At 40.5% G+C, this 13,767-nt stretch overlaps 1 protein-coding gene across 1 annotated transcript in view; it reads right to left on the minus strand.

The window, feature by feature from the left end:
* Nucleotides 1–13,767, minus strand: part of TTC28 (tetratricopeptide repeat domain 28) — a 121,840-nt gene that overhangs the window by 102,665 nt on the left and 5,408 nt on the right. The window contains exon 2 of the mRNA XM_065693071.1: nucleotides 11,637–11,915. Coding sequence (XP_065549143.1) covers nucleotides 11,637–11,915 — 279 coding nt within the window. The remainder of the gene's footprint in view (nucleotides 1–11,636; nucleotides 11,916–13,767) is intronic.

Genomic DNA, 13,767 nt, shown 5'->3' on the forward strand with positions numbered 1-13,767 from the left:
TTCAAAGAGAGAGAAGGCAGCTTCTTCCATTCTTCACTGACCACCCTATACTATACTGTGAAAGCTGTTCATGGTATCAACATTATTTGCTCCTTTTTAAACAGAATAAAAATTGAAGATGACAAAATAAATCCTATACAGAGACATTTTTATTGAACTGCTGACAGTATTCACAGTTGTGCCTCCGTTCTCAGCAGGATTTTACACATATCTCTGCTAGATGTGCCTGGCCTTGCTATGATCATACAAAGTACCATTGCCTTGCAGTCAGAATACTCATGAAGGACTGCTTTTGAAACAACATGCTCTGGGTGCACTATAAAATTGTCCTGTTTGTCAGCTACTTTGTCATTTTGGATCTGTCTCTAGCACCTGAAAGACACAGCATAACTTCAGCTAAACATCAAACAGCACAGATGACTTACCAGCCCAAAGCTCTGCACTTTAAGAACATGAGGATAATAACAAATTTGGAGCACATCACATATGTATGTCATTCCTTCTCCTATTAGCCCCCAGGAAATATCACCCTGAAAAAGGATTGAAAATTATGCCCCAACTATGTATTTAATGTAGGTTCCTTTTCACTTCACGTATGAAATGAACTTCTCTTAACAAAGGTTTCATCAAAGTACATTCTCTCTCTGTTAGCATCCAGAAAAACTAGGGCTTGGTATACGCTGAAGTAGTACATTAAAAATGCATCATGAAACCATAAATTTAACATTTGTCCAAATGAAAAATAGGTTTTCCACTTAGGGAAATGAGCAGAGGTCTGTCTAACACATGACTGCACTGTATGAGTTCTAACACAAGAGAACCTAAAGGAGTAGCTTTCACAGTTACAGGCCTATCAAGCCCATTGGACAGGCCTCTTACCAATGCCCAATGCAAGACTAAGAAAATCCATCAGATACACAGTTTGGTGAGAATATTTTCAAATACTGGAGCACCAGCAAAAATAATGCCTTTATTATCCTTTTTTATATACATCAATATTCATAAGATTTCTTATTTATACGAGCTGGCTCCTGATCAGCTTTAGAATGAAGAAAGCAATACAGGAATTTGTCTATACCACTGACAACCTCTGGAAAAGTCATCAGAAATTATAAAAATAACTGCACTGAAGAGCTTGCAAACCTTGTATTTCATGTTTGGGTTCTTATGATAGACTTGTAATAATTTCTAGAGAAATGCAGTTATTTGACTTCCATGATGCAAACTTGGCATTCCAAACCAAAAGGAAGAAGGAAAGAGTTCCAAACAAACTTAAATTCAGAAAATAAAATCCAAACTAGAGTGGCTATTCACTGTATGACAAACAACAGTATTGTTCAACATCTTTAAAAAATCCTTCAGGGGCAAAGTCTCTCTTAGTGGATAATAGCCAAACTATTAGTGAGTTATTTCTGTTGTTCCACAGAACAGAAGGGGCTCTATAATTTGCCCTTTGGAACTAAGGAGAAATCATGTCCAGAGATGCTTATGGCAAAGGGGATATGTCACCTGCTTTGTCTGCAAGTTCAGGCAAGGGGTGAGACCTTAGCACTCTCAGAAACAAACAGGGAGCAGTGACTCAGAGAGAAAAATTGTAAAGAAATTATAAGAATTGCTATAAATTTTTTCCCTGATTTCATTAGTTTGAACTGCTAGCATGCTTCTGACTCAGAAGATGTCTGCGCTTAATGTGGCAATCATCCCTGTGCTACCTGTACGTTGTCACGTACACTCCACATCCTATGTGGCTACAGGGAAGTGAGATGGTAGGAATAACGTTACCTGAATAAACTCCTGGTGCATGCCAAAACGCCAGCAAGGTAAAACTGTTGGGCCATGCATGTATCTTCAGTTGTTATGTCGCTTTCAGGAAGCCCCAGCACTAATCAACTGGGTTTTCCTGCTCTTGGCACAGTGCTTTTACTGTGTAAATGGTAAACTTGAGTGTTTCCTACTGACTCATCACTCAAGGCAATTTTATGCTTCCTCCATTTTTAGTGTTTTCTTGTCTAGTTGTTCTCCCAAACTCTCCATTTCATTTCCTCAGAGACTGGTTGAGGTTGCAGGTCTGTGATGAAGATCCAGTGATGTCCAGATATGCCACAATGGATCAGACTGTATACCCAAACAAGAAATGCAGGTTTCCAGGGGCATTCTTGTCTATTACAGGAGAATCCAGGTCCAGCATCCTGGAATCCCCTCATGTGCTTTACTGCCATACAGCCACCTATTGGTAGCTCCCAAAAACCGGAAGTCTCACTGCAGTCTTTTTAATCCACAAGGTCCGAGACACTCCCCCTTTGCTGCTCAAATTCTAATCCTTGGGCAGCCCAAACTAGATCAGAGATTTGGAGGGTTGGTACACTAAAACACCTAACAAAAATTGGACTGTTTGCTGCAGAACACGACCAAAAAACTGCAGCACAGTTGTTTGATCTGATTAATCAGAGCAGCAAATAACATAAATGTAGCAAAAGGAACAATAAATGAAAAAAAAAAAAAAAAAGGGGCTTACAGACACTATGTTAAAAAATAGAGCCAACAATAAAAATGCAAAGAAAGACCGATGAGTATACATAACTTGAGTTTTAAAGCAAGCCGTTCTAGAAAGCACATGTAAGATGTAGCTGCTCTTCTATGGCTCTCCGTCAGTGATACACATTACAGTCTCAGGAAGCTTGATTTATTAACACACTCATGACAGCCATATCCAGTTTGATATCGAAGAAAAAGAAAAGGCAGTATGAACAGTATGGACTTTGGGAAAAAAAAAAACCAAACAGTAAATCAATTAAATACCTCTTAGAAATATCTAAAACACGCAAATCTGTCTATAGCGTCAACAGACCCCAGCAGCGACTGATGATAGGTGAGCACAGAGCGCCCTCTCATGTGTGCTAATGTGTTAAAATGCTTCACAAATCCTCAACTTCAGACTGAGTCATCATCACAATAATATTAAGAAAAAAAATTAACCCCCTAGATGAGGAAACTCAGTCCTCAAATGGTGAGAAAACAAGGAATAAACCCCTCATTTTAACAAGAACTGGAAAAAAACCCCACAAACAAACACTGAAGAGCTGAAAGCTGATCAGAAACGTCATCTGGCATCTTAACACCATTGGGCTTGGGGAGGTGAGGAAAAGAGGGTTTAGTCAAGAACAACTGGGTACAAAATCCAGTACTGTGAAAGAAAGATCAGATTCCTTAAAATGATATCCAGCAGGCTGACTCTCAATGAGCAGGTAACAAGACACTTTATCTAAACTACAACCCTTGCAAATCAAGCTTCCTTTCTGAAAGTCAGAATTATTTCTGCCCTTGTGCACTGGATATTTAGATATATGAGGAATAAAAAGCACTATACCATTGCTACACAGTACTATAACTAATTCCAATGGGAGGAAAACTGTAGAGTAAAAAACGATCCAGCTATCCTAGGTGCAGAACCAAGAGCAGCAGTGCCACGTCAGCATGATGAAACACTCGATGCCAGATCTATCAGCCCAGGTTACAGCACTGCAGTCACCCAGCTCTTCTCAGAGCTCAGTGCCACACTAGCAAGACCATGTTACACGGATGCAACAACATGGCTTAGCACTAGCACAAGGTACCACTAAATGACGGAACAAACATTCCCTCTTTGTATTCACAGCTGGTAAAATGAGAACAGCATTACCTCACCACTTGACAGACAGTAAAAATGTGTTATACAAAATACAGAGGGAAAAAAATAAGTATACATCCTACTATAAAGGGTACACAAACTTGTCACTAGATTAAGGACTATTATCAGAAAGCAGCACTGAGACAAAGGGAGGGCGCAGAAAGTTGAGACAACTGCAGTCCCTTAATCACGATAAACAACACACTATTAATTTGAAGATCCACCCTAAAACAGACCAAAAAGAAAGAGAGAAAACAGGAAGTGTCTTCTTAATATAAGTAAATAGACAATGATACAGAGCACCCCTCCACCACTGGGTTAGTGATGCTCACTTTGGTACATTGGTCTGCCAGCAAACAAACCAATAAACAAAACCAAGCACAAACATTTACTCAAAGAGAAGAAAAGGGAAGGGATAGGAAGAAGGTACTGAGAATAACAGCAACAATATCTAATGAGAATGTAAGATAAAAACATGCCTGGAGTGCTGGGCTTCCCAGTATGAAAGAGGGAGGGTCAGACTGGGACAAGTCAAGGAAAAAGTCACAAAGACTATTAAGGGATTGTAGCATCACCCTATGAGCAGAGGCCGAGACACCTGCAGTTTCGGTAGAATGGGGTCTTACTAACACCTGATGGGCAACAATAGAAGACTGGAACAGGCTCTTCTCAGTGGTATCCACTGAATGGACAAGAGGCAACTGGCGCAAACTGTGATACAAGACATTTGATTTAAACTTAAGAAAAAACGTATTGGTGAGGGTGGTCAAACACTGGAACAGGCTGCCCAGAAAGGTCACGGAGCCTCCATTCTTGGAGACAGTCAAAACCTGCCTAGACAACACCCTGGACAACCTGCTTTGCTGACCCTGCTTTTGGCAGTGGAGGCTGTGCTACACAATCCCCAGAAGTTCCACCCAACTTGAGCTCTGCTGGGAGTCTGTGAGGTAGGACGACAGAAACAAACGCATGAACCTCAGCATAACATAACACAGCAAGTTCCAGCAAAGCCAAAAAAAACCGTTAAACAGTTTTATGCCTGGAAAACTGGAATGCATCTTTCTGCAAATTAAAGACAGATTCGAAGCCGGAGGATAGGACTGGAAAGTTCCTTGCTCATCAAATTAAAAACAAGAGGCCTATTCATGAAAAGCTACGTGGTCAAGTCACATTCTTTTCTCAAAAGTTTTACATGCAGCTGAGGGTGGGCACTCCACTTGAAACTCACTGAGCAGCTTTTAGGCGGTTATGGATTGCCATGGCACATGAGGGTGCGCTTCTAACAAGCACTGGTATGCAGTCAGTAGCAGCACGAGGAGGAGCAAATGTCCCTTTTCCTTGTGAGAGGGCTGGTCACACGACTGAACAGCAACACAAGCTCTTCAGATGAATTCCTGCAGTTACATGACAGCATTGACAACCCTCCCACATCTTATACACCCAAATGCCTCATGCTTCAAACCCTACTTCTTTCTTTTGCACTTTTCTTCTCCATCTACCTATACAAAGCCATATTTTTAAATTAAGTGGAGACAAAACCTCACTGTGCTTCTGAAGAGCTTGCAGTTGCAGAGGCAAATCAGCTGGTAGCAGAAGTCAGGAGCGCAATCTTTCCCCAGTACTAGAGGCAATATTATCATTAAACCTTCCTTCTGTTCTCCCCAGTTAAGTATAAAGAAACATACAAATTTATTCTTATTCTGCCACATGTTTGTAATTTTTTCCAGTAGCCTGAGAACTGGAATGATGCAAATGCTCAGACATTCAGTTTAAACAAAGCCAGCTTTTTTCCAGTTAGGCACTTTGAAAACCAAAGGAAAAGACTCTCACCATCACATTGTACAACCTCCTGTGCTGACACCTGGACACAGGTCACCCTAATCAAACCCCTACCTATGCCTCCAAGGCTGCTACTTTCCTGTTCACAGAAAGCGCTTTGAACATCTCCCTTCCCAGCTGCTGAAAGGCAGAAAACACTTCCGCAGTTGGAAAATTCCACAATCCCTTGACAACACTACAATAGCACTTACCATTAAACGGTTTACTATTTCAAAAACAAATAGTATTTACCCCGTAAAATAAAAAACAAGTAAAAAAAAAAAAAAAAAAGAAAGAAAAAGGAAGTACAGCACCCAAGATCCTGGTTCTTATAAGCCTGAGGAAATGTCTATGTGATACAAAGTGCACCTCAGCTACCACATCTAAATCTAACAAATGAAGTGTTTGCTTCTCACCTTACAAATATTTAACATTTCCATCCTAGCACAGACTGAAACACACCATTGGGAACGCCAGGCACAGCAAGGCCTGTGCTCCACCAGGCTGGTCCCTGCCAGGAGCTCTCTGCATGGATGCTTCCGAGAGCGACACAGGGAAGAGAAACCTGGAGATACAGGTTAGCCTTCTTCCTCCTGCTCTGGAAAATCTGCACTAATGACTGACTCTCATCCTCATAAATTAAAGCTCATTTCTCATCCATCTACTCCAGCCAGAACTTTCCTGTAATCCTGGTACTCTCATCATGTGGAAGTTTCAAGTCCTTTCAAAGTATAGCTACACTAATGGTTTCAATAATGCACTGCGACAATCAGCTCCAATGGACCAAGAATAGATTATCTGAAAATAACATTTTTTTGCATCCATTTTGAATATATCACCTTTGAGTTTGTTCAGATACTTCTTTATTACTGTAGTGTAAGAATGAGCTGTTCTGTATGCTTCGGGTATCTTGCTACAACATCCTGGACAGCCTCCTCTGGGTGACCCTGCTTTGAGGACGGGGCGGGGGCAGAGCTGGACTAGTCCATCCCCAGAGGCCCCTTCCAAACTCGGCAATGCTGCTATTCTGTAATACTGAAAAGTTTTTTTCCTCTAAGACACTGTCACTCCCCATCCCCCAAAGAAAGTATGAACTCAGAAAATGCTTCATAAAATCTCTGAGAATGTGAAGATTGGAACCAGCCTCCCACAGGGATTATTAGAAACAGCAGCTGGGGAAAGGCAGATTGAGGGGTTAATGAAAAACTCCTTTTTCTGTTTTTTCTTTTATTAGTATGAAGACATAAACATCAAAATGTTGCTCTATCAAACAAAACCTGCAGTATTTAATAGATCTATTTGATATTATAAAGATTCAAGTAAAAATATCTGAGAAGTATAGCAGAACATATGGCACAGGATTTATCTTTCATTTAAACAGAGACCACTGATTTGATAAACACCATTTTATGGAGTGGGTCTAGCAGAGCAAGACCAATGGACACAAAACACAGGTTACCTAGGTACACTTTGAAGCACTTTGTATACTTGGACTGACACCTAAACAACTGTGGGATCTGAAGAGTTTTTGACATGTCCAGATGCAGAGATTTGGAGTCTAAACCTACGCAGGCTACCTATATCAAGAAAGACTACTCAGGTTCAAGAAACCAAAATACATCCATTTATAGTTGCATTTCACTTGGAACTCTTTGGCATGTAAGTATAAACTGTTTTAAGTAAGTGTCTTGCTGAATCTAAATAAAATCACCCCTAAAATACAAAAAACTATCATGTTGTACTTTTAAAAATGCTTGTTTGTCTATAGCATCCGTTAGTAACAAGCAGTAAGAATCCACCACAAGTCTAGTCAGGCACAGGGCAAACTCTAAGTATGCCCCAAGCCTTAGGATACTCTCCAAGTTAACCCCACAATGTGCAGTGAATGCTTTTATCTGGGATTAGTAAAAAAACGTACCTTTTATGTAAGTATTTTTGTGTTCTTACGAGGAATAGGCCTTTGTAACTCCACTTTAACAATCACTGCTGTTTGGTGAGGCCCAAATTAGTAAACACCTGCAAATGTTAGTGAAATCTACCTTTTAGTATAGCATTAGGCCCAAGTGTAAACCATTTAAAGCCACAGCATATTTTTTGTGCAATGGAAGGATTAAAAACCAGCTCAAAATCAGCAGGAACTAGGAAGAGACCATCCAGGGGACGCAGCCACAGAATATATACACCCCTTTGTTTTCATTGCCATGCCTCAGGCACTCAGGCTGCACAGATGAGAACACAAACTGAGTAAAACTTTTCTAGAGCCTGCCCAACAGCAAAGCAAAACAAAGAGTTTGGTGGGAAATCAAAGAATAATATGAGCCCGATCTGATCTGCTTGTAGAGTATTCCCAAAATGCAATTCCTGAAATATTCTGTTACCTTTGCATTTCCCAGTGATACACAGACAAAATATTTTCAGGATAGCAGGTGTTAGAAGCCAATCCTCTCAGGCAAACAGAACTGTGTTTGAAAGCATGAAAGCAAGAACCACCACTTTCTTACTTTCTGCACTGCCTCATTTCACAGCTTTATTTCACAATGGTTTTTGCTTTGGGTTTTTTTGCCATCCCCTGAAGAAAGGATCAGCTTAAAGCATCAGCCAGTTAGAGAGTGAAAATACATTTATTTCAAACACATGTAAAACTGGGATATTCCCCATTAGCACTGGAAATGCTGATGATGAAAAAAAAAAAAAAAGGAATGTAAGAATTTACAAATAGCACACCGGGATAAGGAAGAAAAAGGAACACAGAGAACTCCGGTCAGCAGCTTAAACCTCAGAAAACTTAGATTCAAATTAGTTTTTCAACTTGCTAAGCAAAAGCAACTGGGATCTGCATTTAAAACTCAGGCTGTAACTGTTAAGCTACATACAAGCTACACCTGTTAAGCTCCCTCTTCTGGCTAATTAATAAAACTGCTTAGATTTTGTACACATAAGTTTCAATTTTCCCTGTTCTGTTCTATCAATAAAAAACAAACAATTATTAAAAAAATAAAACAAACTATAAAGCAGCTTTGATATTGAAACATGCACTGTAAGTGTTCCACTTCTGACAGTGCCCTCCTGCTGCCCCATGCTGACAAGCTGCAAACACACACAAAAATAAATTAAAAAGTCCATGTACTATGTAGGGAAAGCTCTTCAAACCAAGCCTCACTAACCAACAACCATTCAGACCTGGAGTAAGTTTACAAACACCACTGCATATTTTCTGATATTAGATATCCAGTCCAACCTGAAATTTCTGTGTTCAAAAACATCAGACTAATCACTTTGTCCCTAAAGTACGACTTCCCTTGCTCTAGCTAAAATTAGAACTGTGTGATAAAAATACATTTTAGAAGACATAAATGTTGAAAATGAGGAAAATATACCACACAAACTTAAGCTGCTCCTGTTCTAGGATTTCCCACCTCTGCTGTGATTTCCAAAGCATGTCTGTCAGATCAGCACAGCTCCTAGTATTTAGAAATAGTTGAGGAGCACACCAAAGCTACCCATCATTCCTCCTTACCACCCTAAGAGAGGGCTGGCACTTCACAAAGGAGTCAGGGGGTGAGTGACCACCCTATTTATCTGTCCGGAAAATGCAGAGACAAAAAACATACCCAGTAGCCAGGACAGTGTCTAACTTCACCTCTGCCTCATCTGTCCAAAATTCGTTTTCCAGTTCAGTCAGAAAACTCATTTATATTTGTGTCCTTCAACTAAGTAAATAAAGAAACAAAGATGACTCTGTGCATTTCCATAAAGAAAGAAGAGTAGCCCAAGAACTCCAGCTATTGCAAGCACCAAAATGCCTCTGCTGCAGGGCTGCTTTCTATCACTGCTCCATGGAAATGCCAAAAAATCCCTGTAAAGCACAGTTCAGTCCAGAGGGATGCAGAATTCATCATTCCCTCAAGCAGATAAACAGCCATCTCATAGTGGTAAAACAGTGAACGAGTATTAGCATTCCTTTTATGCACTGACTTACATTAACCTATAGCAACTAGGGCAGTTGCTATAGCTGGTATGCTGAAAGCAGGAAGAATTTCATTCTGTTAACAGCTCCAAAAATTAGTAGAGCTTAGCTAATAGGTGTGGGTTTCAAAGTTAACAGGCCTGCACTTGTAATTTGGTATCTGGAACATTTGAACACCCATCGCTTTCTTTGCCCTTGCTGACATTTTACGGAAACAGAATTAACATGAATTATTTTTAAACAGGGAAGCATTACAGACTTCAGTCAGATCCAGCAACTAAAGCAACCAGGGCTCACCAAACCAGCGCAAATTCAACAGACACAATGAAGATGTAGTGGCAGCGACTGGCCTTTATTTGTAGATACAGATGTCTTAAGCCAACAGGCACCCTCACTGTGGAGCAGCCAGATTAACGACAAACAGAGCTTGGCAAAATCTTTCATTTTCTTCTAAAACCTAAGTCACTGCAGATTATTTTTGTGGAAACAACGATTCAAAGCAAAAGGGAAGTACTACGTAAAAAAGTGTCAAAATCTGAATTCCAGATGGAATGAACACACAGAGGATAAAAAAAAAAAAAAGTAATCCATTCAACTGTGGGTTTTCATTATCTCAATTACTGTAGTAGCATGATGGCTCCTTTTTAAGAGCCAGGACACAATCCCTGCCAAGCCATTTTTATGAGACCTCTATCATAACTGTGCCCATGAAGGCAGATAGTGCCATCAAACTCTGACCTCTGCAAACCACTTCCTGTTCAACACGTTAGTGATCCAGCTAATGAAAGCCTTGACAATAAAAGATCTCACTGCAGATCAGACTTGCAACACACCTACTTATCCTAGAGAACATGACTGAGCCTCTACAGTAAAATGATGTGGGATGATCTGATGATTCACATTACATCTCATTACAATCTCTGAAAGTTAAATTAGCTGCTTCTAGCATGTATGTGATCATGTATCACTTGCAAACTCATTAGCATTAAACCCAACAATTCTAAATGCTTGCATTCATATGATTTATTCCTCAACTCTGCTAAGAGCTTGGTTTCAAAGCCATGAACTGGGGGCTCCAAAACAGAAAGCAACTCACTGGTGCCCAGTGTGGGAACACTCACATTCCAACAGCTGGGCAGTGAGAGGCAAATCCATTTCACAGCTCTATCATGAGGGACGGACCAAGTTTCAGGTTCACCTGGCAGTGGACCTGTGGGATATTCACTGGCCAATGGCCATGGAAAAGGCTAAACAGATACAATCAGCCAGCTCTGGGCAGGAACAGAAGGAAAAAGTAGTGGATGCAATACACAAGCCATCTAACAAACTGCCTCCAGACCAGCATGGACAATAAATAAAGTCTATACCATTTTACAGCACAACCTGATAACAACAGCAGTTACTATAAACGTTTTTCACTTCAGATCAAATAGATGCCACAAAGACATGTTTTAACATTTCAACTTTTGTAGAAAATGTCTAAAATTCAGCCTTATTGTGTTTTGGTGTTGCCAGAGGCGGGGTAGAAGCATGATTTCCCTGAATATCAATTGTAGATGTACAGTACTTTTGCTGCAAAGGGCTGGCCCTGGGTGAGCCAAGGGTCAATCAGCTACTGAAGTAACCCACTACAGCCAGTGGGAAACAGCCCCAGAAGGAACAAGCAACCAACACCATTTGCTCTTTACAAAATGTTTCCTTGCAGAGTCAGATCTTACTAAGAATGCCGATACACATTTTTTCAAATGTATATCCAGAATACACTACACATAAACACTCTTTGAACATGCCTGTGAAAGGCCTTATTGCTCCATTACTAATAAGAATCCCCATGCTACCTGAGGTCTTGCAACAAAATGTTCCTGGATGCTGCTGAATGCTGAGTGGGTTTGACATGAAGAGATGTCTGGTCTTCACAATCCAGAAACCATGCTGGTTTAAAATAGTACCATACCCCCATTGGGGGAAAGTATGTTTACACAGAAAAAAGTTTAATACCCAACAGGAAATTCAAGTCAAACAACTTTCAAACACAATCTGGAACTTTCAGCAAAAAAACCAAAACAAAACAAAACAAGGCTTTAACACAGAAATATATGCACTTGTTTGCACAAGGTGCTACGTATGTGAATAATAATCCCAGATGAGTTACTCTTTCCCCAGAAGACAAATGCACTTTCTTACCTTTGGCCACTTGGGGTTTAGAAGCCGCGCTTTGATCGCATCATCTAGGGCCTTGTCATACTGTTGGATTTTCATGTAGGCTGCCGAGCGATTGCTGTAGAGAATGCAGTTCTGAGGGTCAGCTCCCAGAGCCTCGTTGTACAGCACAATTGCTGTGTGGAAGTCACCATCGTGGCACGCCTGGTTGCTCTGGCGAACTTTCTCAACAAACTCAGCTTTGCTCAACATGGAACTGTCAGGACTTTTTCTTCCAAAAGATTTCGATCCAAAGAAAGAAATCTGGGTGGGGAAGGGAACAGGAATTATATGTTAGTGTTAAGAAATGCTACTCAAAGAAGGAAAATAACCCTCAGAATATTAGAAAATCTACAGCAGCAATTAATGCCCCGAGCATCAGTGCAGAACAAATCAGCAATTCAGACTCAAGAGTCTTAAAAAAGTAAATGTTTATCTATTGACTTTTGGGGGGTACAGAAGTAACAGAAAAGGCCCTTACAAAACATATCATTCCCTATGAAGGATGCCTGCTAGAAGACTTATTGCCTCATCAGGCATAATGCTAGTTGTAGTATATTTTAATATCTGCACTGCACATATTCACAAGTTTTTCCTCCTCAGCCATACTATTTGATTCTATGCCATGAAGCAGAGTCGCCAGGTAAAGAAGTTCATTTCACCTGAAGTTTGATACATCAATCACACAGAAGCACATGCATGCACAGACAGTGGAAGAATGCAAAAATTCTCCTCAAACCAAAGAACTTTCACTGGTACATCTACTCATAAACCCCTATATCTAGCTGCCTGCAGGCTGCAGACTGTTTGTAAACGTGAAGGAAAGGCTGAGTCTTTGGAACTGGGTACACTCCCAGAAATGTGTGGGGCACACAACTGATTTTAGCAGCAGAGCAGTCACCGTTGGCAGAGCCACCTTCCCAGTGCATCAACTTCAGACAATACAAAATAACAAAGAAAACCAGGTTTAAGCCTTGTAATTATAAAGATCATTATTCAAAGTGAGCTGTAGAAAGTCCTAGCTCCATGGATTCTGCTACACCCGTTCTCCTCATTTAACCCTACTCTCTCCCAAGGACCCTCAAAACAGCAGCGATATCTTTGTACAACTCTGAGTACCAGCCAGTTGTGAATTCTGCCGTAAAATACTATTTGATGACAGGTAACATGCAAAATACTCAGAAATATTCACTAAAGGTTTTGACTACTATAGTTCAGACTGAAGTCCTCTGTTTTCAGTCCTGCAGACCAAAAGAGGTTAAGAATATCATATACTGTTACCGCAAGACAACAACTGCAAGGCTTAAATACATTACCAGAGCAAGCCGAGGCGTATTTTTAGGTGGAAAGGGAAGCACATTGCGCACTGACATCCTGTCTCAAGCATCGAATGGACTATAGACTTTTTTTTTCCTCCTTAAGTCAAACAACAACAATAGAAAAGCATCAAATTAGAGACTACTGATCTCTTCCTTATGACTACACCCAATTTTTTCTGACAGGTGTTTATCCAAACTGTTTCTAAACTACTTTACCGAAGGAGACTCCATGTTTTACTCAGGCAATGTCATTACGCTGCCTCGTGATTTTCATCATTAAAGTATTTCCTAATATGCACCCCAGATCTCCTTTGTAACAGTAACTGTCCTGTTTCTTGTCCTGTCTACAGGAGACCAACCCAAACACTTTGTTCTTTCAAAACACTGGTGCGTCTCCAGTGCCAGGGAGAGCACAGGTAACCGAGATACTGTGATTTACATGTAGAGTTGACTGCTGTAGGAAAATAAAAGAAGCCAAAGGAAATGCCATTCTTCTCGCATTTTCATTCACCATCACCTCCCTTTTTCCACTGTAGTTTCAGCAGGATCTTTAATTCCAAGAACTTACGTTTCTGCCTCCTCCTGCAAACACACTGTCATTGTGTAAGATTCTTCTCTGTGGGCAAACGTAAACACTACTGTGTCTATTTTCCAACCATTAAAGTGAAAGCAGCTAACAAATTTTCACACTCTTATTTCCACAGTAGCTTTGTTTCTGGAAATTACCACAGCAGTGGAAACTTGGTTTTACACACCTAAAACCAACACGTCAGAGTACCTACAGGCAAGAAAATCCA

The sequence above is a fragment of the Lathamus discolor genome, chromosome 12, assembly GCF_037157495.1.
Source record: "Lathamus discolor isolate bLatDis1 chromosome 12, bLatDis1.hap1, whole genome shotgun sequence".
In the NCBI taxonomy this organism is placed as follows: Eukaryota; Metazoa; Chordata; class Aves; order Psittaciformes; family Psittacidae; genus Lathamus; species Lathamus discolor.